Source organism: Myotis myotis, unplaced genomic scaffold (assembly GCF_014108235.1).
Source record: "Myotis myotis isolate mMyoMyo1 unplaced genomic scaffold, mMyoMyo1.p scaffold_m19_p_17, whole genome shotgun sequence".
Taxonomy (NCBI): domain Eukaryota; kingdom Metazoa; phylum Chordata; class Mammalia; order Chiroptera; family Vespertilionidae; genus Myotis; species Myotis myotis.
The window spans coordinates 23,763,795-23,789,853 of NW_023416321.1; the positions used below are offsets into that span (position 1 = coordinate 23,763,795).

At 41.2% G+C, this 26,059-nt stretch overlaps 1 protein-coding gene across 1 annotated transcript; it reads right to left on the bottom strand.

The window, feature by feature from the left end:
* LOC118671443 (leucine-rich repeat-containing protein 37A3-like) lies at positions 1 to 26,037 on the bottom strand. The gene is made up of 11 exons (XM_036339626.1): positions 24,483 to 26,037; positions 18,551 to 18,622; positions 14,824 to 14,895; positions 11,101 to 11,172; positions 9,623 to 9,703; positions 8,285 to 8,356; positions 7,606 to 7,680; positions 4,817 to 4,932; positions 2,122 to 2,253; positions 1,737 to 1,864; positions 1 to 102 (listed from the first exon to the last, which is right to left on the bottom strand). The coding sequence occupies exons 1-11, from the start codon at positions 25,829 to 25,831 to the stop codon at positions 1 to 3; spliced, it is 2,271 nt and encodes a 756-aa protein (XP_036195519.1). The 5' UTR covers positions 25,832 to 26,037.
* Positions 26,038 to 26,059: the final 22 nt, after the last annotated feature.

Sequence of the window (26,059 nt, forward strand, 5' to 3'; positions counted from 1 at the left end):
TTAAGGAGACAGAACAGTGGGGTAAGAAGCACGGACTTCGCAGTCAGGCAAAACAGGGTCCTGCTTTTGACTTTGCCACTGGGAACTTAAGTCGATCTCCATCTATGGAAAAAGGTGGTACTATCTTCCTCACAGGATTGTGGGGATTGAATCACTCAATGGAAAAAAATGTATACGGAAAAATCTTCATCTGTGCTTGGCATCAACCAGTGCTAAGTTTGCTAATGGTGTCACAGACAAGGTGGTCAAATCTATCAAAGTTTCTGCCTGTGGTATCAGGCTCAAAAAGCTGTTTCCGGCCCACCAGACTATAAATATATTGCTTCTATTTTCTTCTAGTACTTATACAGGTTCTATTTTTTTTTTTTTACATTTACGTAAATATATTTGTTTAAGATGAGAATATAGATTTGCTGTTATTTTCCCCTCAAAGAGTAAAGTAGTTTTTCTATTCCCATTTTTCATTTTCTTCTAAAGATTAGAATATTAAAATGTGACATTTCAAAAGTCTTAGGAACACATAGGTCTGAAGCTGCTTGGTCTTTACACATCTCTGTTCTGCTCCATGATGTGTTCATTTAGGTATTTCTCTCTTGGGGAGGCACATTTTAAAAAATAGTTTACCATAATTTTAAGTTCTCAGGGGAGGCAAATGCCTTACTATTACCCTAAAGAAACATAGTGACACAGCTCACAAAAAAACTAGGAACAGCATGGCTGGAAGACTCCGGGAAAGCTTCATAAAGAAAGATGAACCTGAGCTGGCTTTTGGGAGATTCACAAGACTTCCCCAGGGAGAGCAAAATAAGGGAAATTTACATGAGCAAAGGCATAATAAAAAAAAGAATAAAGCATATCTCAGTGCTCATGATTAAAGAAGGGTATCAAGCAGGAGTAGCTGGGACAGGGGCTTTGATTTTCAGGTTGTGGGTTCTGAACCTCCTCTAAAGATGGAATATATATTGGAAATCTGAATTAACTATTGTCTTACCGCAATGAGACAGAAAACTATAAAATAAAATGTTGTTACTGCAATCACAGGTGCTGCCATGATCATTTTGTTTTTATATCCTGGAACTTCTTTTCTGAGCTAGAAGAGGAAGAAGAAGGAGAAGAAGGAGGCGGAGGAGGAGGAGGAGCAGGAGAGGGTAAAGGAAAAGCAGGAGGGGGAGGAGGAGAGGGAAGAGGAGGGGAGAAAGGGGATGGGGAGAGAAAGAAGTGTGGGGAAAAGTGGGAGGAGGGAGAAGAGGAGGAGGAGGAGGAGGAGGAGGAGGAGGGGGAGGAGGAGGAGGAGGAGGAGAAAACAACAACATTAAAAAAAAAGTCGCAGATACGGAAAGCATAAAAATGAACTATTCTCAAGCCTACTCTAATGAATTGCTAAATATTCTTGACTACTACTCTAAAACCCCACCCTTCCACATGGTTCTTAAGGAACATGCCAAATCTTATAGGTTCTTAAAGAACATATCACATCTAATGTGTTATGTAATCTGATCATTAGCATTTTCTTGTACAATTTGTTATCTTGGAATTTAGGTCCTCTTCTCATCTACCCTAGGAACAGTGGCACAAATCTCTAAATGAGCAAAGTGGAAGATCACTGTCTAAGCCAAAGTCACATGATCAAGACACGATTGAGAGGAGGTGCTCCTGGTCTTCCTACCTGGGTACTTTCATGGCATGTCCTAAACTGACTATCAGTCCAGGTCAGGTGTTTCAGGACCTGTCCTTACCTCATTAGTCTCCTTCTCTTCCTGCTTCCTGAGGGCATGCATCCTCTCATCTTTCCATTGTTCCGCATCCCAGTCTGCGTTGGATATCTTTACTTCCTGCTGCCCAGTGAGCAGTCTCATTAGAAGGCCTATTCCAGAAAATAGAGTTTCCTCGGTTAATTTTTGAAACTTGAATGGTTAAGTTCAGGTTTAAGAGAAGGATTCCTTCTGTTGTTTTTCAGATGATTCAGGGACATATCTGCATCTTTTACATTTGAAAGAGGCAGTTTAATGAATGGTAATAAAGTTGATTCTATATCTTCTAGATTTCCCTCCAAGAAATAAGGCAATTGTTAATTTAGTGCACTATTAACATCACTTTTATCATTAAAGTCTAGCTGCTCACTCATAACGGATGAGGAAGTGTCGCTATTTTTGATAGAGGATGTCCTCTCTGGCTCAATGGTCAGCTCAGTGCTGGTGTTCTGTCGACCCTGAAATGTGTTCATTAGCGGTCCTTCTATTATGAGTTCTTCATCTGTCAAAAAAGAAGACATCACATTTGATATTGAAAGACTCATGGGACAGCTATTTGTCAGTCCACAGCCATACATCCCAGTGCAATATATAGGGAATCAGCAAATATTTGAGTGCCATTTGGAGAGGAGAAAAATAAGCCCCGACTTACAGCTATGATTGTTGACAAAACAAAAGGAGAAACTGTGTCTTTTTTTAAGTGAGTATTTACTTAGAACATTCCATAGCATGACATTTGGTGACCATATTTAGGATTATTCCATTGGTCCCAAGGGCCAACTGCCGCTTCCTGGAGAAAAGCCAGGGCTGGAAGACCCACTCAGTCAGACGCTCTGCAGGTCTACTGTGCCTCCTCACATTCACGCACCCATCCTGTCCTGCTTCAGATGCAGAGGGAGCCTGAGCCTTCCTCTCTCCACTCTTCAGGATGCTTGTGTTCTTGCTACCATCACAGATGACCACGATTAACACCCGCGGCTAACACGTCCTCATCTGGACACATTCTTCTCCACTAACCCACCGATTCCTCACTTGGGCCCTGCCTCCACATATGCCAGCCCCATAACCGATGGCTCTATACAGAAAAAACAATATGTCTACCCTCGCTCTGTGCTTAAGATTCAGGTAGGCACTCGGGATGTACGTTAAGAGACTTGCCAGGTTGTGTACCACTGTGGAATCTTCTCTCTATATATAAGAGCCTAAGCAACCATCACAACCGAACAGACAACCGAACAGGCCGTGTGGGGCAACTAGGCCGGCTGAGGGGTTAGTGAGGGGCGACCAAACGACCGAGCAGCAGGCTGCATGGGGCAACCAGGCCCATGGGGGGCAGTTGTAGGCAACCAGGCCGGCAAGGGGGAGAGTAAGTGGCGACCAGGCTGGCAGAGGGGCAGTTAGGGGCGACGAGGCTTGCTGGGGAAGGGCAGTTGGGGTCAACTAGGCTGGCAGGAGGGGCATTTGGGGGTGACCAGGCCAGCAGAGAGGGCAGTTAGGGGTGATCAGGCAGGAAGGTGAGCAGTTAGGAGCCAGTGATCCCATATTGTGAGTCAGACATCCCCTGAGGGGTCCCGGATTGGAGAGGGTGCAGGCTGGGCTGAAGGGATCCCCCCGATGCAGGAATTTCATGCACTGAGCCTCTAGTGTTCAATAAATCTATGAAATAATATTTGGGGTCCAGAAGTGAGAAACAACTTTTGTCAGTTGCCTACTTTGCTATCATTTCATGCCATTTCTTATATTTTTAGCTGTACTTGGGGAACCATCCAAAGATTCTGACTGTGTGAAGGTCAAGTGTGCCATTGTGCAGCTGGTACACAAGAATTTTCAGAAGAATTAAAAGTATTGCTGGTGGTGATAAGGGTGAGAGAAGGAGGTAACGTCCTGGGAAAGAGCATGGGCTTACAGAGAGCCCCAAACTGGGAGCTGGAGACCTGGGCCCTAGGTGACAGCTCTTAGCCCTTTCTGATCTTGGTTTTTTTTTTACCTGTAAAAGAAGATTAAAATGCCTATTCTGCCCACTGTTGGGACAGAAGGGAATAATATAATTGGTAGAATCACTGTTTTGAAAAATAAGCTACACTGACTTCATGTAAGTAGCACAGCAGTATTATTTTTGATGTGCCCCAGGTCACGATGGAAATCTGTATTTAAGCTATCTGGGCATGAAAGCACATTTGGGAAGTTATCAAGTAGCTGCCAATAAACCTAATGTGTAGAAAAATACTTAAAAGCACACCACTGTTTGGTGGATAGAACACCTTGTGCTTCAGAGCAAGGTCAGAGTTGGACAGTCTAAAAAGAAAGAGCCCTCCCATGCCTTAGAAGGGCTGGGTAGCAGCTTCTGGTGATGGATCCAAAAACTCTCAGGTTCCAAATAAAACTTACATAAAACAGCACCATTTTGTACTCTTCATAAACTTGCAAAAACAAAAAAAATAAAAATGTATCTATATCTGTCTACACTGCAAAGGGCAATTGAAACCTAATGCATACAAAAGAGTTTACAAACTATGACACACTAATGAACAAGTTCTCATTTGGAAGTAAAGCACCCAGCAGAGAGCACAACACACACGATGTGGCCATTAATGGAAATACCCTTCCCTTCACCTGACTTTTAGCAAAGAGTAGTTCTTAAAATTTTAGAGTTGAACTCTGATTAAATGAATAAAAATGATACAGTTACTTTATTTGTCTAAAAATGTATTGTCATTGATTACAAATATACTAATAAAAGGGTAATATGCTAATCAGACCGGACATCTTCCAGACAAAGCCACGATGGGAGGGGCTGAGGCAGAGGCAGTTAGGAGTAATCAGGCTATCAGAGGAGGGCAGTTAGGGGCGATCAGGAAGGCAGGTAGAATGGGTAGGGGCAATTAGGCAGGCAGGCAGGTGATCAGTTAGGAGCCAGTGGTTCCGGATTGCGAGAGGGATGTCCCGGATTAGAGAGGGTGCAGACCAAGCTTAGGGACCCCCTGCCTGTGCACAATTTTGTGCAGAGGGCCTCTAGTGAAAACATAAAATAAAAAAAAGTCTGTCATTGTGCAATTCAGACTCACCACAAGGTGTGTCGGTCACACATTCGGTCTCACAATGCAGTTTGACCGTCTTGGCAACAGCCTCAATATTATTTTTAAATTGGCAGAGGCAGCAGGCCAAATGGTTAGGTAAGATACTATAAATGGAAACATACAGAATTATATTAGTGACAAAGGAGTTACTTGGAAAATAGTTGTTTTTTAAAACTTAAACATACACCTACTGTATGACATAGCCATTCCACTTTCAGGCACTTATCAAGAGAAATTGAAGTATATTTCCATGAGCAGACTTGTACATAAATATTCACAATAGCTTTATTTGTAATAGTCAAAAATTGGAACAACTCAAATAGTCATCAATGTTTAAAAATACTGATATATCCATTCTTAATGGAATACTATTCAGCAATAAAAAATGAATTATTGATATGCAAAAAACATGGACTAATCCTGTATAATAAAAGGATACTATGCAAATCGACCCAATGACCTAATGACTGGTCACTATGATGCACACTGACCACCAGTGGGTAGATGCTAAACACAGAAGCTGCCCCCTGGTGGTCAGTGCGCTGGCACAGGGGGAGCGCCTCTCAGCCAGAAGCTGGGCTCACAGCTGGTGAGTGCAATGGTGGTAGCTGCAGCCTCTCCTGCATCCGCAGTGCTAAGGATGTCTGAGTGCTGGCTTAGGCCCGCTTCCTACAGGGAGCCATCAGTTGGGATTCCCCCGAGAGCTGGGCTGAGAGACCCCACTCCAGTGCACGAATTTCGTGCATGAGGCCTCTAGTCTTAAAATAATCATCTGAGTAAAGGTAGCCAGTAAGAGAGGAGTAGATACTATATGATTTTATTTATATAAACTTCTAGAAAATGCAAACTAATCTATAGCAACACAAAGCAGATCAATGGTTGCACGGAAATTGGGGAGGGCAAGGAGGAGTGGGAAGAAAATATTATAAAAGGGACATGATACAGCTTTTTCAGGTTATAGACAGTTTGATTTTGATGATGGCTTTGTGGTGTACAGGAGGCAACCAATCAACCAACTGAAATGTCTCTCTCACATTGATGTTTCTCTCTCTCTCTCTCTCTCTCTCTCTCTCTCTCTCTCTCTCTCCCCCTCTATCTCTCTTCCCTCCACCCCCACTCTCTGGCTCCCTTCCATCATCACTAAAAATCAATAGGAAAAATATCTCCTGGTGAGTATTAAAAAAAACAAAAAACAGCCCAGCCTGCTGGTGTAGTTTAGAGGTTGAGCATCGAACTATGAACCAAGAGGTCTCGGTTGGATTCCGGGTCAGGTCACAGGCCCGGATGCAGGCTCAATCCCCAGTAGGAGACGTGCAGGAAGCAGCTGATCAATGATTCTCTCATCATTGAGGTTTCTATCTCTCTCTCTCTCTCCCTCTGCCTCTCCCTCTCTAAAATAAAAAATATGTATTTTTAAAAACTTCTGGTCTTCAGTGATACGTTTAATAGAAGACAAAACCTTGGAGAATGTATTTAGTAAACACATATCTTACAGAAAGGACTTTATATAAAACACTCTTAAAACTCAATAATAAGATAAATGTCAAATTAAAATGGATTTGAACAGACACTCCATTGAAAAATATATTTTCACATAGACATTCCACACCATCAGCTATTAGAGAAATGCAAGTTAAAATCACACTGCAATACAAATGCATTCCTACTAGAAAGGCTAATTTAAAAAATCAAACAGAAATATAAAGATCAGATGAAAAATGTGGAGCAATTGCAACTCTCATCTACCACTGGTGGGAAGGCGAGATGGTACAACCACTTTAGAACACAGTTTAGCAGTTTCTTTACTAGTTAGATATGCACTCAGCATATAATGCAGCAGCCCCACCCTTAGGTATCTTACTCCAAAGCAATGAAAACGTATGTTCACACAAAGACCTGCATGTGAGTATTTTTAGCATCTTTATTCATAATAGCCAAAAAACTAGAAACAGCTCAAATATCCATTACCTGATAGCTACAGAAACAAACGAGTATATACACACAATTGGAATACTACACAGCAATAAAAAAAAGAAATGTACTACTGATAGATGCAACAACTAAGATGGATCTCAAAAGGATCATGCTACATGAAAGAAGCCAACACATAAAAAGCTACACTCGCCCTAACCGGTTTGGCTCAGTGGATAGAGCGTCGGCCTGCGGACTGAAGGGTCCCAGGTTCAATTCCGGTCAGGGGCATGTGCCTTGGTTGCAGGCACATCCCCAGTGGGGGGTGTGCGGGAGGCAGCTGATCGATGTTTCTCTCTCGTCGATGTTTCTAATTCTCTGTCCCTCTCCCTTCCTCTCTGTAAAAAATCAATAAAATATATTTTTTTTAAAAAAAAAAGCTACACTCTACATCAATCATGTCAATCTCACAGCCCACGGACACATGCCTCATTTATTTGGCCCCTGTTAGCCTTTGAGTTTGACACACTTGCTCTCATGATTTCATTTATAAGACACTCTGTAAAAGGCAGGACTATAACATTAAAAAAACAGACTGGTGCTTGTCAGGGGCTGGAGATGGGAGGAGTAACTGACTGCAAAGAAATATGAGGGGCCCCGTGGGGATGATAAAAGTGTTCTGGATCTCTAATGTGATGGTGGTACATTTATCAAGACTACACATTTATCAGAACTCACTAAACTGTACGCTTTAAAAGAGAGAATTATATTAAATACAAATTATACCTCAATAAACCTGACTTAAGAAAATAAAAAAGCAAACCATAAGAACTAAGTGAAAATAAATATAAGAAAAATCAACTTACAGTTTCTCTAATTCAGGAGCTGTCATGAGAATGTTATCAAGTGTTGTCAATGTCACTTGTGTTGTTCCCAAGTCTCTGAAGGAGAAAGACCAAACATGCATGATATGACCCCAAAGACAAAAATTCTATTCTTAAAAAGACACTTAACAACATCTGTTTACCTAAATTCTGGCTTCTCTGTCAAGCCAGCTCCATAATTCAGGGTACTTTAGTTTACTTTCCATAGATAATCATTTTAGAGAGCTCTTCTTGAAGAAATTAAATGTATTGCATCATCAAATTAATGTCTTTGCATCATCAAATTAATGACTTGGGTTAACAGTACAATGTGTTATTTTGTTTTTGTGTTATCATCATCCTACTTCTCATTCTCTGTTCCAACTACTATGTGATCACTCTTTTAAAAAAGCACAGAATGTACAACTTATTCCTGTTTTCTTTCTGAGATCCATGGTATTTCTACATGCATCTACATGTCTGAATGTGTTCTTCAACACTGCTCCCTTCCTCTGCCTTGTATAGTCTTTATCATTTTTCTGTGCCAATAAATCATTTTAAATAACCCAGTTAAAATTTAAATTATGAGTTTGTTTGTCAAAATGCAAAATTGTTCATCTTGAACAAAAGTAAGAAAGAACAGAAATCATCTCATGAGCCATGAAATTGTTGCAATACTTACAAATATTTCAACGCTGGCAAATTAAAAAGATATGGATCTTGAACAGTCATCAGAGGATTATGATGGAGAATTCTGAAAAATGCAATAGAATTAAAATTTCCTGCATTTTTAATAACTGCCATTAAAGTTTATATTCATTTTGTTGGTTCACAATGTGAAGGTTGAAAAAAATCATTTTCTGTCTATTCCCAGAGGTCACCCTTAGAATCTGCAAAGCATTCTCTTTTGTTGTTGTTAATCTCACCTAAAGATATTTTTTCCACTTCTTTTTTTAGAGAGAGTGAGAGAAATAGAGAAAAAAAACATATCGATGTGAGAGAGACACATCAGTTGGTTGCCTCCACCAGATGACCCAATGAGAGCCAGGGATAGAACCTATAACTCAGCTATGTGCCCTTGACCAGGTATTGAACCCGCAACCCCTTGTTGTATGGGCCAATGCTCCAACCACTGTATAACACGGGCCAGGGCTATAAAGGGTTCTTAATTGGGGAACTATCCAAGTCTCTGAATGATAAATTTAAGAAAAAAAAGTAAAAAAAAAAAAAAAAAAAAAAAAAAAGAGGAAAGAAGTGGATAGCAAAGAAAAATATACTGAAGAACCTTTCAGATTGAAAACCCTATTGATGACTATGCTGACAGGAAGCTCCTGCTCTACAGGAAATACCATTTCTAATGTCCTCATAATTCAAGGTGCTTTTCTTTCATCTCCAGAAATTTTTTAAAATCCAGTATAAACCACCCAGTTAAGGAGAAAAATAGACCTAATTTCTTGCTTTTGGAGCCACAAATGGTATAGATGTAAGAGGAACAGGTGAAAGCCATGCTCCTATCACATACTCCCATGTGTATTCTTGCATCACAGTCTTTCTTATAATGATTGTAATCACCTATTTACTTGTCAATTTCTTGGACTATGAGTGCCTGACATTTACTAGGAATTTAATGGATGTTTGTTTAAAAAATAAATAATATTTTGATTACATATCAAATAAATAAATAAATTTCTTAATTGACGCAAACTTTTATTCCCAGTGCTGAAATAAATTTTCCTCTCAATTCAGTATTACCCCCCCCCGGCCCCAACTCAATTCTTGAAAACAAAGAAGCCCATGCCAAAGGTCAGTTCTGGGAAAGCAGAGCATGGCATATGTCAGTTAAACAAGTCTCTTGTACTCTTTGTACCTTAGTTTCCTCATTTAAAAAAGAAAGAAAAAAAAGAATGGCTCTTAAGCCATTCTTTTCGAGTTCAAACTGAGCTTATACCCAGCCAACCAATCACTGTATGAAGTTTTTACACATAGCTTTTTACATGTGTTCATCTTCTATTTCACTTACAACTTGTGTAACAGCTGCATTCCATGCCCGGTCTGAAATGTTCCAAAGTTCACTTTTGTAATTAAATTGCAACCAAGATTTCTATTTAAAAAAGACACAAGCAAAAGAAGAGAAAAAAATTCATTCAGGATACTTATCCTTTAGCAGAGATTCTAATTTATCCTATCTAATAAAGAGGGAATATGCTAATTGACCCTCACACTGTCGCAAAGTTGGTTGCACCCACAGCCAATAAGGAGGGAATATGCTAATTGACTGACCCACCCTCAAATATGGCAGCACCCACAGCCACAAGATGGTGGCACCCAGGCCCCTGAGCCCTGCTGGGGTGGCAGGCATGCGGGAAGGCCGGGCCCAACCCCAGGCAGGCCCAGCTGTTTTGTGTGCCTGCCTCAGGAGACCCCCCAGTCCCCTCAGCCCCCCAGCCACCCAGGGCCGGCCCGAGATGTAGGCAAGCCTCAGATGGTGGCTGCCCAGCCACCCAGGGCCACCCGAGGCTCAGGTAACCAGGGCCGGCCAAGGCTTGTGCTGCCAGCAGTGGCAGCAGCAGAGGTGTGATGGGGGAATCACCTTCCCCTGATCATCAGGTCGCCTCCCGCCCCTGAGGGCTCCCGGACTGTGAGGGGGGCAGGCCAGACTGAGGGACCCTCCTCCAGTGCATGAATTTTCCATGCACCAGGCCTCTAGTATATGATAAAACAACCTCAATACTCCCTCTATACACTAAAATTCTTTTTTTTAAAATATATTTTATTGATTTTTTTACAGAGAGGAAGGGAGAGAGATAGAGAGTTAGAAACATCGATGAGAGAGGAACATCGATCAGCTGCCTCCTGCACATCTCCCACTGGGGATGTGCCCGCAACCCAGGTACATGCCCTTGACCGGAATCGAACCTGGGACCCTTCAGTCTGCAGGCCGATGCTCTATCCACTGAGCCAAACCAGTTTCGGCAATATACACTAAAATTCTTACTATGGGAGATATTTGCTTATGGTTTATGCTTTCATGTTTATACATGTGGTGCATTAGATACAAAAAAATGCTTCTATTAAACTGATCTATATTTCTCTGAAATAAGGTTACACAATCTCAACACTATTGACATTTTGGGCTAGCTAGATAATTCTTTATTATGGGGAACTGTCCTTTGCCTTGAACAATAATTCTGGCCTCTGCCACTAGATGCCAGTAGCAAATCTACAGTTCTGACAACTAAAACTCTCTTTGGCTATTGCCAAGTGTCACCTGGTGCAAAATCACCCCGGTTGAGAACCACTGCAATAGAATGCTTCATTCTAAATGTGACAGAATTCTCACACTAATGTATGCTAGAGACAATTAGAATTTGCTATGTAACTTTAGTAACTTTCTACTAATAAAATTTTAATCATACTTCAAAACAAATAACAAAGAGGTTTACAATTATGTTTTATAAAATTTCTAAACACGATGAAGAAGTTATATTTATAACTTACATATATTGTAAAAGAGGTAATGATTCAAATGCATTCTTTTCAATAAATTCTATTTTATTGCAGGACAAGTCCCTAGAAAAAGTAAAAGAAAAATAGTGCTTCAATTACTAATTAGGTATCTAATTAGTAGCAATAACTGATAGAGGATAGAATAATATTGAATACTTCGGTTTAGTCTAAACTCTAAACCTTAGGAATTGTGATTTCAATCATCCAGTCCTTTTACGCTGCCCTCACCTCTCTTAAGAGCATCACCTACAGGATCTTCATAAATACAACACACAACTACAGATCTTGATAGATTTTGAAGGTAATTTTTCCTGAGAGCAGAAGAATTGGTTAGAGGACCATTTGTGGTCTCATAAAATTTAGATTATGAGCTCAAAGTTTATATCTTCGTGTATATTTATAAATTTCTAACATTAAAAGAAATAGTCTCACATCTACACACCTTCCTGGTTTACTTCTGTTTTTCTAGGCAAATTCAACACAGTCACCAGATTAACACTCCAGAAGTGGTTCTCAAATACCAGAAGAAATAAAAGATGCCTTTTCACATAACTTAAAGGAAGTGACTACTCTAAATAATACAGAACTTTAAACTAATACAGAACTTTGAACTAATGATACTTTCTATTATACTAATAGCAATTCATTTCTTATTTTACATTGTTTAAATACCTATGTATTTAATGGCTTCAGTTGTACAGTGGTCGGACAACAGAACACAACATGGTGCTGGATTTTTATTTGAAAACACCATCCCTTGTCTATAATTGACTGTCTTATTTCCATTGATTCCACTTTAGTCCCTCACTTTTCTCACTTTTCTCCTCACTTTTCTAACTGTCTTCTGACTGGTGTTTCCATCTATAATCTCCCCCTGGCTAAACCATCCTGCACACAGTCACCAGATTAACACTCCAGAAGTGGTTCTCAAATACCAGCCAGGATCACTTGGGAACTTATTGAAGATGGAAATTTTCAATCTGACTCTGATTGACTGAATTAGTGACTGCGGGTGCAGCTTGAGTTCGAACAAACCCTCCAAGTGACTCTGTTGGAGGCTAAAGTTTCTCTTTGAGCAATGCCTTGATAACGTAGTACTTGGCATTCAAAGTACTAGAAGATCTGGCTCTAATCTCCTACTCCCCCTATGTGTACTCTATAGCTACTCAAGGTATATTTTCTCAGGCTCCTTTTGCAAGCTTATTCTACTCAAGATGTCTGTCCATTGATCCACAAAAACCCTTCAAGGTCCTGTTCAAACAGCATTGCTCTACTGACATCTTTGCTGATCCAACATAAACTCTTTTTTCCCTCTGCTGTCACCAAAACCAAATTTATATATCCATTTCTTACAAAATTTTAATAGAGTTATTTTGCATCCTATCTCCTCTGAGTATAAACTCCTTAAAGTATGGACTGGGTCTTGCTCGTCAGCATTGTCTACTGACATGTGAACAGGTGCAAACTGAAATATTTATCAAATAAACAAATAGCTGGCAAGTAGAGACAGAAAAATGACTTTTAAAAGAAATGTAGTTTTATTATTTCATGGCTCCCTCTTGTGTGCCACTGCAGCACATAGTCTTCCATTTACTACTTGTGCTCTATGGTTTGAGTTGATATGTTTATTTTCTCTATGAGAGTATGAATTATCAGAAGGGTAGGAACCTTGACGTACCTATCTTGTGCCTATAGTTCTAGGTACAGTGCTTGGCATGTTCTGTTTTAGCTTGCTTATTGATTGGCATTTTTTAATGGATGGGAATACTTTATGCTAACATGAAATAGGTAGCTTACAAAGTATTGCACAGTAGAAGTAATGAATGACCTAACCCAGTGGTCGGCAAACTCATTAGTCAACAGAGCCACATATCAACAGTACTTCTTCAAAATAGACTCACCAGGCCGAAAATCGACATCTGTACAGGGCCACGAAGTTTCAATCGCACTGCACGTGTGCGCCCGCACGTGGTATTTTGTGGCAGAGCCAAACTCAAGGGGCCAAAGGCCCGCATGTGGATCACGAGCCGCAGTTTGCCGACCATGCACCCAACCTATTGAGCAGTTATTTCATTTTATTTCCTCCAAACTGTATGGAAGGTTTGGAAGCGAGATAGCAAGAAGACCAATATAAAAGTGGATGTCCCTCTGAAGTTTGAAAGGTTTGATAATACAAATGACTATTTTTAGTGTCATGTGAGGCGCTTTATACTTACTTGCCTGAAGCCTTCCATATTTGCAGAGAGAATCCATTTGCTAAATAGCATCATTAATTAGCTTAATAAGGATTAATGACATACACAGCTCTAGGTGCCATGGACAAAGAATCATAATTGAGTTTTTATAGTAAAGAACATCTCCCTATTTCTAAGTAAATAGAATACTAGGCAAGCATTTCTCCTTGACAAGGAGGCTGAAGAGATTTTTATTTTGTAATTAGTAAAGTTAGGGGCATTTCTGATATACTTACTTAGTGGAGACATTCCTAACAATACCACTTAGCCATCATTTTAAACATCTCCTTTTTGTATTGGTATAACAATTCCTGCATTGAAATCCTCAACACCAGTCTGCTTTCTTCGTAATTTAATATGTTCTTAATAATATTGTTTACATAATTCATCTGCTAAAACATTTAATTGTAAATGTTAATCTAATTTAGATTTAATTATCAAAAAATTATGGGTTAATGGCATTCAAATTAATGTAAATGCTTTATAGTTTCTTGTCCTATAGGAGGCAATTTGAGGTTAAGCTAAATTCCTCTCATTTGACTAAATCAACATTTTGAAACCTTTTATGTAAAGGTCAGACAGTAAACATTTTAGGGTTTGCAGGCCACAAATAGTCTGTCTTGCATATTCTTCTTTGTTTCTTTTCTTTCAAAGCCCTTTAAAAGTGTGAAAATCCTTCTTAACTTATGTGCTGTAAGAAACAAACAATCTGGGGGTAGAGGGAGGCGGCCGGGGAGAGGTAAATGGGGGGAAAAGGATACTTATGTAATACTTTAAAAAATAAAGAATTTACATTAAAAAACAGAAATGAGCAATCATAGGCCCAATTTGATTCATGGGCCCTAAACGAAATATAAATATAAGCAGAGGCTATATAAACCCTTATACAACAAGGCTCATATGGGTGTGTATCATTACTCAGACCTCATCACCACTTTTACTCCATAACTGAAGAGTTTTTCCTACCTATATTTTGTCTAGAGCAGCGGTTCTCAACCTGTGGGTCGCGAACCCTTTGGGGGTTGAACGACCCTTTCACAGATGTCGCCTAAGACCATCGGAAAACACATATATAATTACATAATTGTTTTTGCGATTAATCACTATGCTTTAATTATGTTCAATTTGTAACAATGAAAATATATCCTGCATATCAGATATTTACATTATGATTCATAACAGTAGCAAAATTACAGTTATGAAGTAGCAACGAAAATAATTTTATGGTTGGGGGTCACCACAACATGAGGAACTGTATTAAAGGGTCGCGTCATTAGGAAGTTGAGAACCACTGGTCTAGAGGATTGTAAAACTGAAAATCCATAGGAGACATTAAATGCTAGAGATGAGCTACACAGACTTATGGAATTGTAGAATTTTATTGCTGGGAGAAATTGTAGAAATTATTTCATTTGAACCCCTTATTTATTTTATAGATAATATAACTAAAAAAACTCATAAGTAAATACAATTAACTTACAAATACTGGAGGGAAGGCAGGCCTTCAAATGAATCTTTACGTAATTCTCTCAAATTATTTCCACTGAGATTTCTGAAAAATGAAAAGGTTATTTCTGGATCAAAATGCAAAATAACTACAACTATTTACTGTACAGAAATATATATGGGGAAACCTGGGCAATGGTGCCATTGAAATACCCTAATTTTTATTTAATTGAAGGAAAATAATCTGGGTTTTTTTAAATTCAAACCTTTCTTCTCACGTCTTCTTTGTGCAAATAATGGACCTTTCTAGAATTGATTCACTTTCCCTTCCTCAGCTTTCTTTCTCTCCAAAGAACTTGTCAATACTTGAAATTACATCTATCTAGTTAATACATATATATGTGTGTTTATATATACATATATTCATTTTCATATTATATACTTGTGAACCCCTTGAGAACTGCCGTAATTTGTCTATTTTGTTCTTGGGCCTGTAATCCTGGTACATAAAACAGTTCCTGGCAAGTAGCAGATGTTCCATAAATACTTTTTCCATGATTTCAGAAAATGACAAACATCATTTTCAGTCTACTACTTTTATTTAAAACAAATCATCCATTTACTATCACTCATGAGGGTAAGCACAGCTTTATAGCCAAAGAACTGTCTGTCTTCTCCCTTACATTTGTGACTAATAATCTTTGGAGACAAGAGCCCTGTGAGAATTTCATAAAAGCTATGGACCCTTTCCCTAGAAAACTGCACTTTCTTGAATACATGCAAAAGTGTGCATGTAATTTCCATTTGCTGATTACCCCTTCAGGCCATAGTCGGTGAATAGCATTGTATGGATTGAATTCAGGGGTCAAACCTGAATGGGAAATAAAATTTTCACAAACCTCTACCAAAAATTAGCATTGCCCTGAATTGTGAATGTAGGCAACAAACCATACTAGATTAACAGTATAGTTCTTCATTGGGTCTCCAATAAAATCACAGATGTTTTCATATATTTGTTGCAGATATCTCAAAATAACATTTATTCTCATCACTACATTGAAGTTATAATAGTTATTAGATCAACCACTATAGCTTGTGTTACTTATAAGAGGAGCAGATTTGCCATGGCTGGTTTTGCTTAGTGGTTAGAGTGTTGGCCAACAAACCAAAAGGTCATGGGTTCAATTTCCAGTCAAGGGCACATACCTTGGTGGTAGGTTCAATCCCTCGCCCCAAACCAGCAGGAGGCAGTCAATCGATATCTCTTTCTCATGTCTTTCTCTCTCTCTCTCTCTCTCTCTCTCTCTCTCTTTCCCTCTTTCCACTCTCTCTGAAAAATATTAATGGAAAAAATATCTTCAGACAAGGATTAAAGAAAAATGTAAAAAAGAGTAGTATCAATAATATTTTTATTGCTTTAATTTAAAAATATTTTTATTGACTTTACAGATGACTTTACAGAGAGAGAGAGAGAGAGAGAGAGAGAGAGAGAGAGAGAGAGAGAAACATCAATAATGAGAGAGAATCATTGATTGGTTTCCTCCTGCACAGCCCACACTGGGGATTGAGCCCACAACCGGGCATGTGTCCTCAATGAGAATCCCACCATCACCTCCTGGTTCATAGGATGACACTCAACCACGGAGCCACACTGGCTGGCCTATCAGTAATCTTTTTTAAAAAATATTTTGGCACTAGCTGGTGTAGCTCAGTGGATAGAGCGTCCGCCAATAGACCAAAGGGTCCCTGGTTCAATCCGGTCAAGGGCACATACCTTGAAGGCAGGCTCTTCCACAGCCCCAGCCTGGTCGGGACTCATGCAGGAAGCAACCAATTGATGTGTCTCTCTCACATCGATATTTCTCTCTGTCTTTACCTCCCTCTTACACTCTCTCTAAAAATCAATGGGAAAATATTCTCGGGTGAGGATTAAAAAAGGAGGAAGAATAGAAAAATAAAAATATATTTTTGAAATCTTCATTTTATAATAGATTCCCTTTATTTTCATATATATTTTAACTTATAAATGGTTTTAAAACATAGTACTCAAGAAAATAAGCTTCTGCCCTGGCTGGTTTGGCTCAGTGGATAGACCGTCGCCCTGTGGACTGAAGGGTCCTTGGTTCTATTCCGGCCAAGGGCAGTTGCCCAGGCTGTGGGCTCGATCCTCAGCAGGGGGTGTGCAGGAGGCAGCCGATCAGTGATTCTCTCTCACCATTGATGTTTCTCTCTCGCCCTCTCCCTTCCTCTATGACATCAATAAAGAAATATATTTTTTAAAAAAGAAAAGAAGCTTCTGCAGATCACCAAAGAGAAATTTGGGAGGAAAAATCGTAAGAAATGGTGCCCTGGGGGGTCCATTGAGGTTAGAAACCTCTTCCTTACAAGGTATAAATCCCAAGCTGACTTAGAAATCTTCAAACCTGCCTGGCCAGCATGGTTCAGTGGTTGAGTGTCAACCTGTGAAGCAGGAGGTCACGGTTTGATTCCTAGTAGAGGTACATGCCCAGGTTGCGGGTTCAATCCCCAGTGTGGGGTGTGCAGGAGGCAGCCGATTCTCTCTCAGCATTTTATTTCTCTCTCTCCTTTTTCCTTTCTGAAATCAATAAAAAATATTTTTAAGAAATAAATTTTCAAAAAATATATAAAGGTATCTGAATTCACAAGTAATGAGATAAATTCAAACTTAGGTGGGACCGCCTTTATTCACCCATTAGATCAGCCAAAAAAAATGGAGACTATCTAGTGGTGGAAGGATAGACGAAAACACATACTGTAGTTGCCCACTGATTGCAGTGTAAGTTGGCATAATTTCTTGGAGGGCAACTAAAATGTTGTATCAATAAAGTTTCACCCCAACAGTTCCATTTCTAAATATCTATTCTACACAAATACCTGCCCATGATCCCAAAGATGCATGTGCCCTAGCTGGTTTGCCTCAGTGGGTAGAGCATCAGCCTACAGACTGAAAGGTCCCAGGTTCGATTCCAATCAAGGACACATGCCCAGGTTGCTGGCTCAATCCCCAGTAGGGGGTGTGCAGGAGGCAGACAATCAATGATTCTCTCTCATCATTAATGTTTCTATCTCTCTCCTCTCCCTTCCTCTCTGAAATGAATATATAATATGGAAAAATAAATTTTACAAAAAGAATGTATGTTGCATCAAATACATGTAACAAGAAAACTGGACATAATCTAAACATCAATATGGAGATTATTAAACTATGGAATATTATGAAATAGTTTAAATGAATTGGGTAACCCTCTCTCTATCAAGGAGACAACGTGTAAGATATGAGGTGAAAGAATCAAGTGGTAGGATGTTACCACTTATGTAAAAAAAAAGATACGAAAATCACATAACATACCTATTTTACTATCTGTAAATATGTGAGTAGGCAAATGCATGGAAAAAGGTCTGTAAAGATATATAGTAAACAAAGTGTAGCAGTTACCTGAGGGTGAGGATGAGGGCACAAGCAGGATTTTCACTATACCTGCTATTTCATTTTTATATATTGAAAAAATTATCATGTATTACTTGTTATAATGGAAAATAAGTTTAAATTGACTCTGATTATAAAGAGGGCCTACCAAATTTAATTTTTCAAATAAACAAAATTGCAATCAGTAGACATTGATTTGGGATACAGAGGGGAAATACCTTTTCTCAGAGCTACTGACCTCAAAATTCTGGACCAAGAAGGATCTCACAATGCAGTTAGTTTTTAAATTCATTTTTGGAGGGAATATACTCACAGTTTCTCAACCAAAGAGTATGACTTCCATGTACATTTTCCAATGTAAGAAATAGCATTTCCTTGCAAGTTTCTATAAAGAAACACAGTTAATATCATTGAATAGGTAAGAAATGAATGAACAGAATAAGTAAAACAATCATGGTAACCTTGATATTCAAATGCAGAAAACACAAGCTTTCTAATTTCCACAACTATCCGCCTCCCAGTTTGCACAATTAATAAAGATATAATGTAAGCTCTAGTCTAGTTGGTTTGGCTCAATGGATAGAGCTTCAGCCTGCAGACTGAAGGGTCACAGGTTCAATTCTAGTCAAAGGCACATGCCTGGGTTGAAGGTTAATCCCCAGTAGGGGGAGTGTAGTAGGCAGCCGATCAGTGATTCTCTCTCATCATTGATGTTTCCATCTCTCTTCCCCTCTCCCTTCTTCCCTGAAATCAATAAAAATACATTTATAAAAGCATAATGTGGTGCCCCTGGCACAAATTGAGGCATCTCCTCAGAACCTGAACTTCTTCTCTTGGATATGTAATGCCAGTTATTTACTTTGAATGCATTTTTTCCAAAATCACTTGTTTCTAAAATGACTCCTAGAAATCAATGAGAAAAGAAGAACAAAAAAGAAAAATGGCTAAAAATGTATCATTTTAAGAAAAAAAATATAAAGAAACCTTATGCCATGCCACACGGAATGTTTGGCTCAGTGCCCTCTGTGGAAATCTCTCCAGGTGTTAGAAGAATAAGGGCAGTTAGAAATGAGGGGACTAAAATTAAGGCTGTTATAGACATATTTGACAGAAAAAAAATAGCACAAATCACTGAGCAAGAAGTAAAGAATTAGTTCATTAGGGGGGAAATGCAAAAAGAAAAGAGTTTGGAAGGATAGATACACACCAAAACGATAACAGGAGTGTTAGAAAGATTTGGGTGGGATTTTCACATTATATCCTATATAATTCTGTGACACTCAGAAACAAACAAACCACAAACAGTGAAAATGTGTCCATGAATTACAAGTGTTTAAAAGAAGCTGTTAAATTCCTGAGGTTCAGTTTCAAACACTAATTCTGTGATGACTTTGAATCTTTAGCTTTGTCCTCTTCCCTCAGCAAAAACTTACCTATTCAGTTTACGTATTTTTCAGGAGGGTCAGAAAAAGTCAGATATCTGTCTGCCCTCTGCCCAGTGGACATCTCCACTCAAGCAGAAGCCTTCTTGTTGCTTTATGCTCACCAATGAAAGAAGCCCAAACTGAGCTCACCTCAAACTGGCTCTCTTTCCCAACTGCTGTATGCCCACCTGTCATTTCACCATCATTCTCCTCATCATCCAGGACAGAAATTTTCCAGGGTCATATTTGATCTTTCTCTTTCCTGTACATCCCATCCCTCACTCCAGTCAGTTACTAAACCTTGTCAGTTCTTCCTTTATAGTGTTCCGAGGATTTTCTTTCGACTCCTATCATAACCACTCTGACTCAGCGTCTTCTCACTGGACTCCTAGAGTATTCTAATTGGTCTCTCTGAGTCAAAATTACTTCTCTAGATTGCTCTACTTATGGAATCTAAAATAATCCTCTTATTTTACTCATATGTCTCTCTCACTTGAAAACTTTCAGTGGGTCTCCTTATCTCAGTGTAACTTCCAAACCTCTAGAGCTGATAGTCAAGGTTTTTCATAACCATATTTTTCACTGCTTCCTAAACCAATTCTTTATAACCAGTCTGGTCTATTAAGTCCTGATCATTCCTGTAGCCATGCCTTTGCCCTAGACCAGCCGTGGGCAAACTATGGCCTGCGGGCCGGATCCGGCCCCTTTGAAATGAATAAAACTAAAAAAAAAAAAGACCGTACCCTTTTATGTAATGATGTTTACTTTGAATTTATATTAGTTCACACAAACACTCCATCCATGCTTTTGTTCCGGCCCTCCGGTCCAGTTTAAGAACCCATTGTGGCCCTCGAGTCAAAAAGTTTGCCCACCCCTGCCCTAAACTGTACTATTTTATCAAACCATAGCCACCCTTTAAGTCCCAGCTAAACTTCTGGCTTATCCATGCAGCATTCCGACTTCCATACCCTAATAACTACAGATTCTGCTGAATTATAGCACCTCTGGCCTGTATCTCTTTTAGTACTTAATTATATATCACCTACTTTTTTAATGCATATTCCCTTTCTTCCCACCTACCACTGTCATGTTCCATAGACAATGTCATACTCCTGTGACTCCCATAGTACTTAGACCTGGGCTGGGCACAAAATGGGTGATTTATATAGAAAGCCAGGGGGCAAAGATAAGTTCTAGATATGACTGAGGAATCTACACTAATAAAAGACAAACATGCAGATATGCATTCTAGGGGAAAACCAAGATGGCGGCATAGGTAAACACCGGAGTTAGCTGCCTCGAACAACCACTTCACAGATACAATTAAAAGATGGAACGGACATCGCCCAGAACCACAGGAAGACTGGCTGAGGGGAAATTCTTCAACTAGAAGGAAAGAGAACAGCATACGGGACTCAGAGGAGGCGCAGTGCGGAAGATACAGAGGTGCGGAGGTGCATGCGGAGAGGGCTGGCGGCTGAGGAAACGATTGTCGTTTTCAATCGGGAGGGAGTCTCAGATTCTGAGCTCCAGTTCTGGGCAAGTCTCTAGGGACCCGGACTCAAACGGGAGAAGCGGGACTGTCTAGCATTGGTCGGAACGCGAGGGCAGCTTTCTCTCCGAGGTTTGCAGCAGTTGCTGGGACTCTGAGAGGCAGAGCCTCTGTGGATGGGACTGAGAGCAGCCATAACTGCTCCCTACACCCGCCCTGTTGATCCCGTGAGACCCACCCCACCCAAGTCCTGCGCAGAGCCATTTGCCAGATAGCCTCAGGCAAAGGCTAGATTAGCACCTCCCTAGAGGACAAAAGTTCTCCCACTGCAGACAGAGCTGATTCTCACAGCCAGTTGGCCTGCAGGTTAAATCACCCCCAGTATTACCTACAACAATCAAGGCTTAACTACAACAAGACTGCGCACAAAGACCACTAGGGGGTGCACCAAGAAAGCATAAAAAATGCAGAGACAAAGAAACAGGACAAAACTGTCAATGGAGGATACTGAGTTCAGAACCACACTTTTAAGGTCTCTCAAGAACTGTCTAGATGCCGCCAATAAAGTTATTGAGATCCTCGAGAAATCTAATGAGACCCTCGATGTTGTGATAAAGAACCAACTAGAAATTGAGCATACACAGACTGAAATAATAAATGTTGTACAGACTCTCAACAGCAGACCAGAGGAGCGCAAGAGTCAAGGCAAAGATTTGAAATGCAAAGAAGCAAAAAACACCCAACCGGAAAAGCAAAATGAAAAACGAATCCGAAAATACGAAGATAGTGTAAGGAGCCTCTGGGACAGCTTCAAGCGTACCAACATCAGAATTATAGGGGTGCCAGAAGATGAGAGAGAGCAAGATATTGAAAACCTATTTGAAGAAATAATGACAGAAAACTTCCCCTACCTGGTGAAAGAAATAGACTTACGAGTGCAGGAAGGGCAGAGAACCCCAAACAAAAGGAATCCAAAGAGGACCACACCAAGACACATCATCATTAAAATGCCAAGAGCAAAAGACAAAGAGAGAATCTTAAAAGCAGCAAGAGAAAGAAACTCAGTTACCTACAAGGGAATACCCATACGACTGTCAGCTGATTTCTCAACAGAAACTTTGCAGGCCAGAAGGGAGTGGCAAGAAATATTCAAAGTGATGAATGCCAAGAACCTACAACCAAGATTACTTTATCCAGCAAAGCTATCATTCAGAATTGAAGGTCAGATAAAGAGCTTCACAGATAAGGAAAAGCTAAAGGAGTTCATCACCACAAAACCAGTATTATATGAAATGCTGAAAGGTATCCTTTAAGAAGAGGAAGAAGAAAAAGGTAAAGATACTAATTATGAACAACAAATATGCATCTATCAACAAGTGAATCTAAGAATCAAGTAAATAAATAATCTGATGAACAGAATGAACTGGTGATTATAATAGAATCAGGGACATAGAAAGGGAATGGACTCACTATTCTTGGGGGGGAAAGGGGTGTGGGAGATGCGGGAAGAGACTAGACAAAAATTGTGCACCTACGGATGAGGACAGTGCGGGGGTAAGGGCAGAGGGTGGGGTGGGAACTGGGTGGAGGGGAGCTATGGGGGGGAAAAAAAGAGGAACAAATGTAATAATCTGAACAATAAAGATTTACTAAAATAAAAAAAATAATAAAAAAAAGACAAACATGCAAATTTACTGTACCTTTGCTACACCTTAAGCCACGACCACCAGCCAATCAGAGCAACTATATGCAAATTGACCCAACCAAGACGTCGGTCGGTGGCCATGGAGCTGGAGTGATGTGATGGAGGATGCCCAGCTTCCCGCAGCCAGCAGTAGCCTCAGCAAAAGGCAACAAAGTTTCAATTATAGAGGCTAAATAAATCCCAGAATAAAAAAAAAAAAAGAAAAAAAGGAGAGGCTGGGAGCTTCCATTGCCGGGGGGCTTGGCCAGCCTGAAAACGGCCCTCTACCCCTCACCCAGAATGGCGAGGCACCCCAGTGCGGACCCCCCCCCCACCCTAAAGGGGGTGTGGCCAGCCTGCAAACAGCCATCAGCCTCTCACCCAGGCTGGCCAAACCTCCATGGGGTGAGGGTCCCCACTCGGGGGGCGGCAAGACCAGCCTGCAAACAGCCATCAGCCCCTCACCCAGGATGGCCAGGCACCCCAGCGGGACCCCCACCCTGATCCAGGACACCCTTCAGGGCAAACCAGCCAGCCCCCACCTGTGCACCAGGCCTCTATCCTATATAATAACAGGGCAATATGCAAACTGGCCCTAACAGCAGAATGACTGGGAATGACTGGTCACTACGACATACACTGACCACCAGGAGGCAGATGCTCAATGCAGGAGCTGTCCCCTGGTGGTCAGTCGTTTCCACAGGGGGAGCGCTATTCAGCCACAAGCCAGGCTGATGGCTGCCACCACACCGGTGGTGGCGGAAGCCTCTTCCACCTCCTCAACAGCACTAAGGATGTCCAACTGCAGCTTAGGTCTCCTCCCTGCTGGTAAGTGGACATCCCCAGAGGGCTGCCAGGCTGCCAGAGGGATGTCTGACTGCCAGCTTGGGCCCAATCCCCCAGGGAGCGAACCTAAGCCAGCAGGTGATCATCCTCCGAGGGTTCCCAGACTGCTAGAGGGCACAGGCTGGGCTGAGGTAACCCCCAACCCCCGAGCGCACAAATTTTTGTGCACTGGGCCTCTAGTCAAATAATAATAGCCAACACAGACATATGTTAGGAAATTGTATAAGATATATATACATATATACATACATATATATATATATATATATATATACATATATATATGTATATATATATATATATACACACACACACACATACATACACACACTCTTCTAAAACTCACAACAAATCTATGTAATGGTAACTAATCTTTATTTTACAGGTGAGGAAATTGAGTCTTAACACTAATAAAGGCATACTGGGTTCAAACCTAGTCACTCTGGCTGTAGAATCTCTACTCCTAATCACTTTGTTGTATCACCACCAATGAGTCTGGGAGAGGGCCATGTTGCTGTAAAAAGAATGGAGCAAAGGTGGGAGGACAGTAGAGGTTAAGGAATGAAGCGCTAGGGCTAAAAATTTGGAAAAATAATATGCGCAATTACAAGCAAAAGACTCGTTAAGGGGGAACAATAGTATTAAGAAAAATAAAGATAAGGAATAGTTGTCAAACAAAGATAAAAACAAAGTCATTCAACACGGCTGGGGGAGATGAGGAAGGCCCAGGAAGACCTCAACGAAAAGGCTGCGATGTCAGCCAAGATGCAGAGAGCAAATGAGGAAAGGCAATTCTTACAAGATGGTGAAGGTGCCATTATAGGTGCTGGGCTCTGGTACTGGCACTCTGGTGAGCCTCCGCTTTGAGCCAAAACCAATACATGACAGTGTCCCATTACTGCAGGAACAGAGCTCACATATGTTCACGGTGGCACTCTGTTCAGTCATTGGAGGAACTGTCTCTGATGACGCTGGTGGCTGTGTTATGGTAACTTCCAGGTCAAACGATAGAACTGTGGCTGTGACTTCAGAAAAAGCTGCCTGCTGAACCTGAACAAGTTCTGGATGTTGAAGTGTCACCACAGGGTGCTTTGCAGGAGCTGTGGTAGGCTGCAGGGCTGTAGCACCAGTCTCCACCGTAGACTCTGGAGTGATGGTGAGCTCCAGGTCCACAGGTGGAAAGGTTTCCTGAGGAGCCTGAACAGTCTCTGGCGGTGGAAGTGTCACCTCAGGGAGCTTTGCAGGAGCTGTAGTCTGTTGCAGGGCTGTAGCACCAGTCTCCACTGTAGGCTCTGGAGTGATGGTGAGCTCCAGGTCCAAAGGTGGAAAGGTTGTTTGCTGAGCCTGAACAGTCTCTGGCAGTGGAAGTGTCACCTCAGGGTGCTTTGCAGGAGCTGTAGTCTGCTTCAGGGCTGTAGTACCAGTCTCCACCGTAGACTCTGGAGTGATGGTGAGCTCCAGGTCCACAGGTGGAATTGTTGCCTGAGGAGCCTGAACAGTCTCTGGCGGTGGAAGTGTCACCTTAGAGGGCTTTGCAGGAGCTGTGGTCTGCTGCAGGGCTGTAGCATCAGCCTCCAAAGTCAGATCTGGAGTGATGGTGAGCTCCAGGTCCACAGGTGGAAAGGTTGCCTGAGGAGCCTGAACAGTTTCTGGCGGTGGAAGTGTCACCTCAGGGAGCTTTGCAGGAGCTGTAGTCTGTTGCAGGGCTGTAGCACCAGTCTCCACTGTAGACTCTGGAGTGATGGTGAGCTCCAGGTCCAAAGGTGGAAAGGTTGGCTGATGAGCCTGAACAGTCTCTGGACGTGGAAGTGTCATCGCAGGGTGCTTTGGAGGAGCTACAGTCTGCTGCAGGGCTGTAGCACCAGCCTCCCAAGTAGGTTCTGGAATAACAGGGACTTCCAGTTCCAATGGTGGAAAGGTTGGCTGCTGAGCCTGATTAGGCTCTAGAAGTGGAAATGTCACCCCAGGGTTTAGTGGAGGAGCTGCAGTCTGCTGATCCCAAGACCAGGGCTTGGTGGGACCCAGGGGGATGGAGGTCAGCTGGCTAGAGTCCATGGCCAACTCCGGAATCGGAGCTGCCTGGATCTGCAGCCACAACAGCTGCCACAGGAACAGGAACTGTGGGGCCCACATGTGCAGCCCGGACATTACAGGCAGAGGTCCAGGGCACAGTGATCCACCAAGGCAAATGGGGCAAGAAGGGTGACCCAGAAGACTAGGGCACAACACGCGATCCAAAAGAATGGAGCACAATGAGCGACCCAGACAAGTGGGATGCAAGTACTATGCGTTGAGCAGGAGCCCAACAATTGGCAGCCATGTCACAATTGGCAGCCCTGTTCTGCATGTGCCCCTTAGCAACCAAGCACCCCTCCC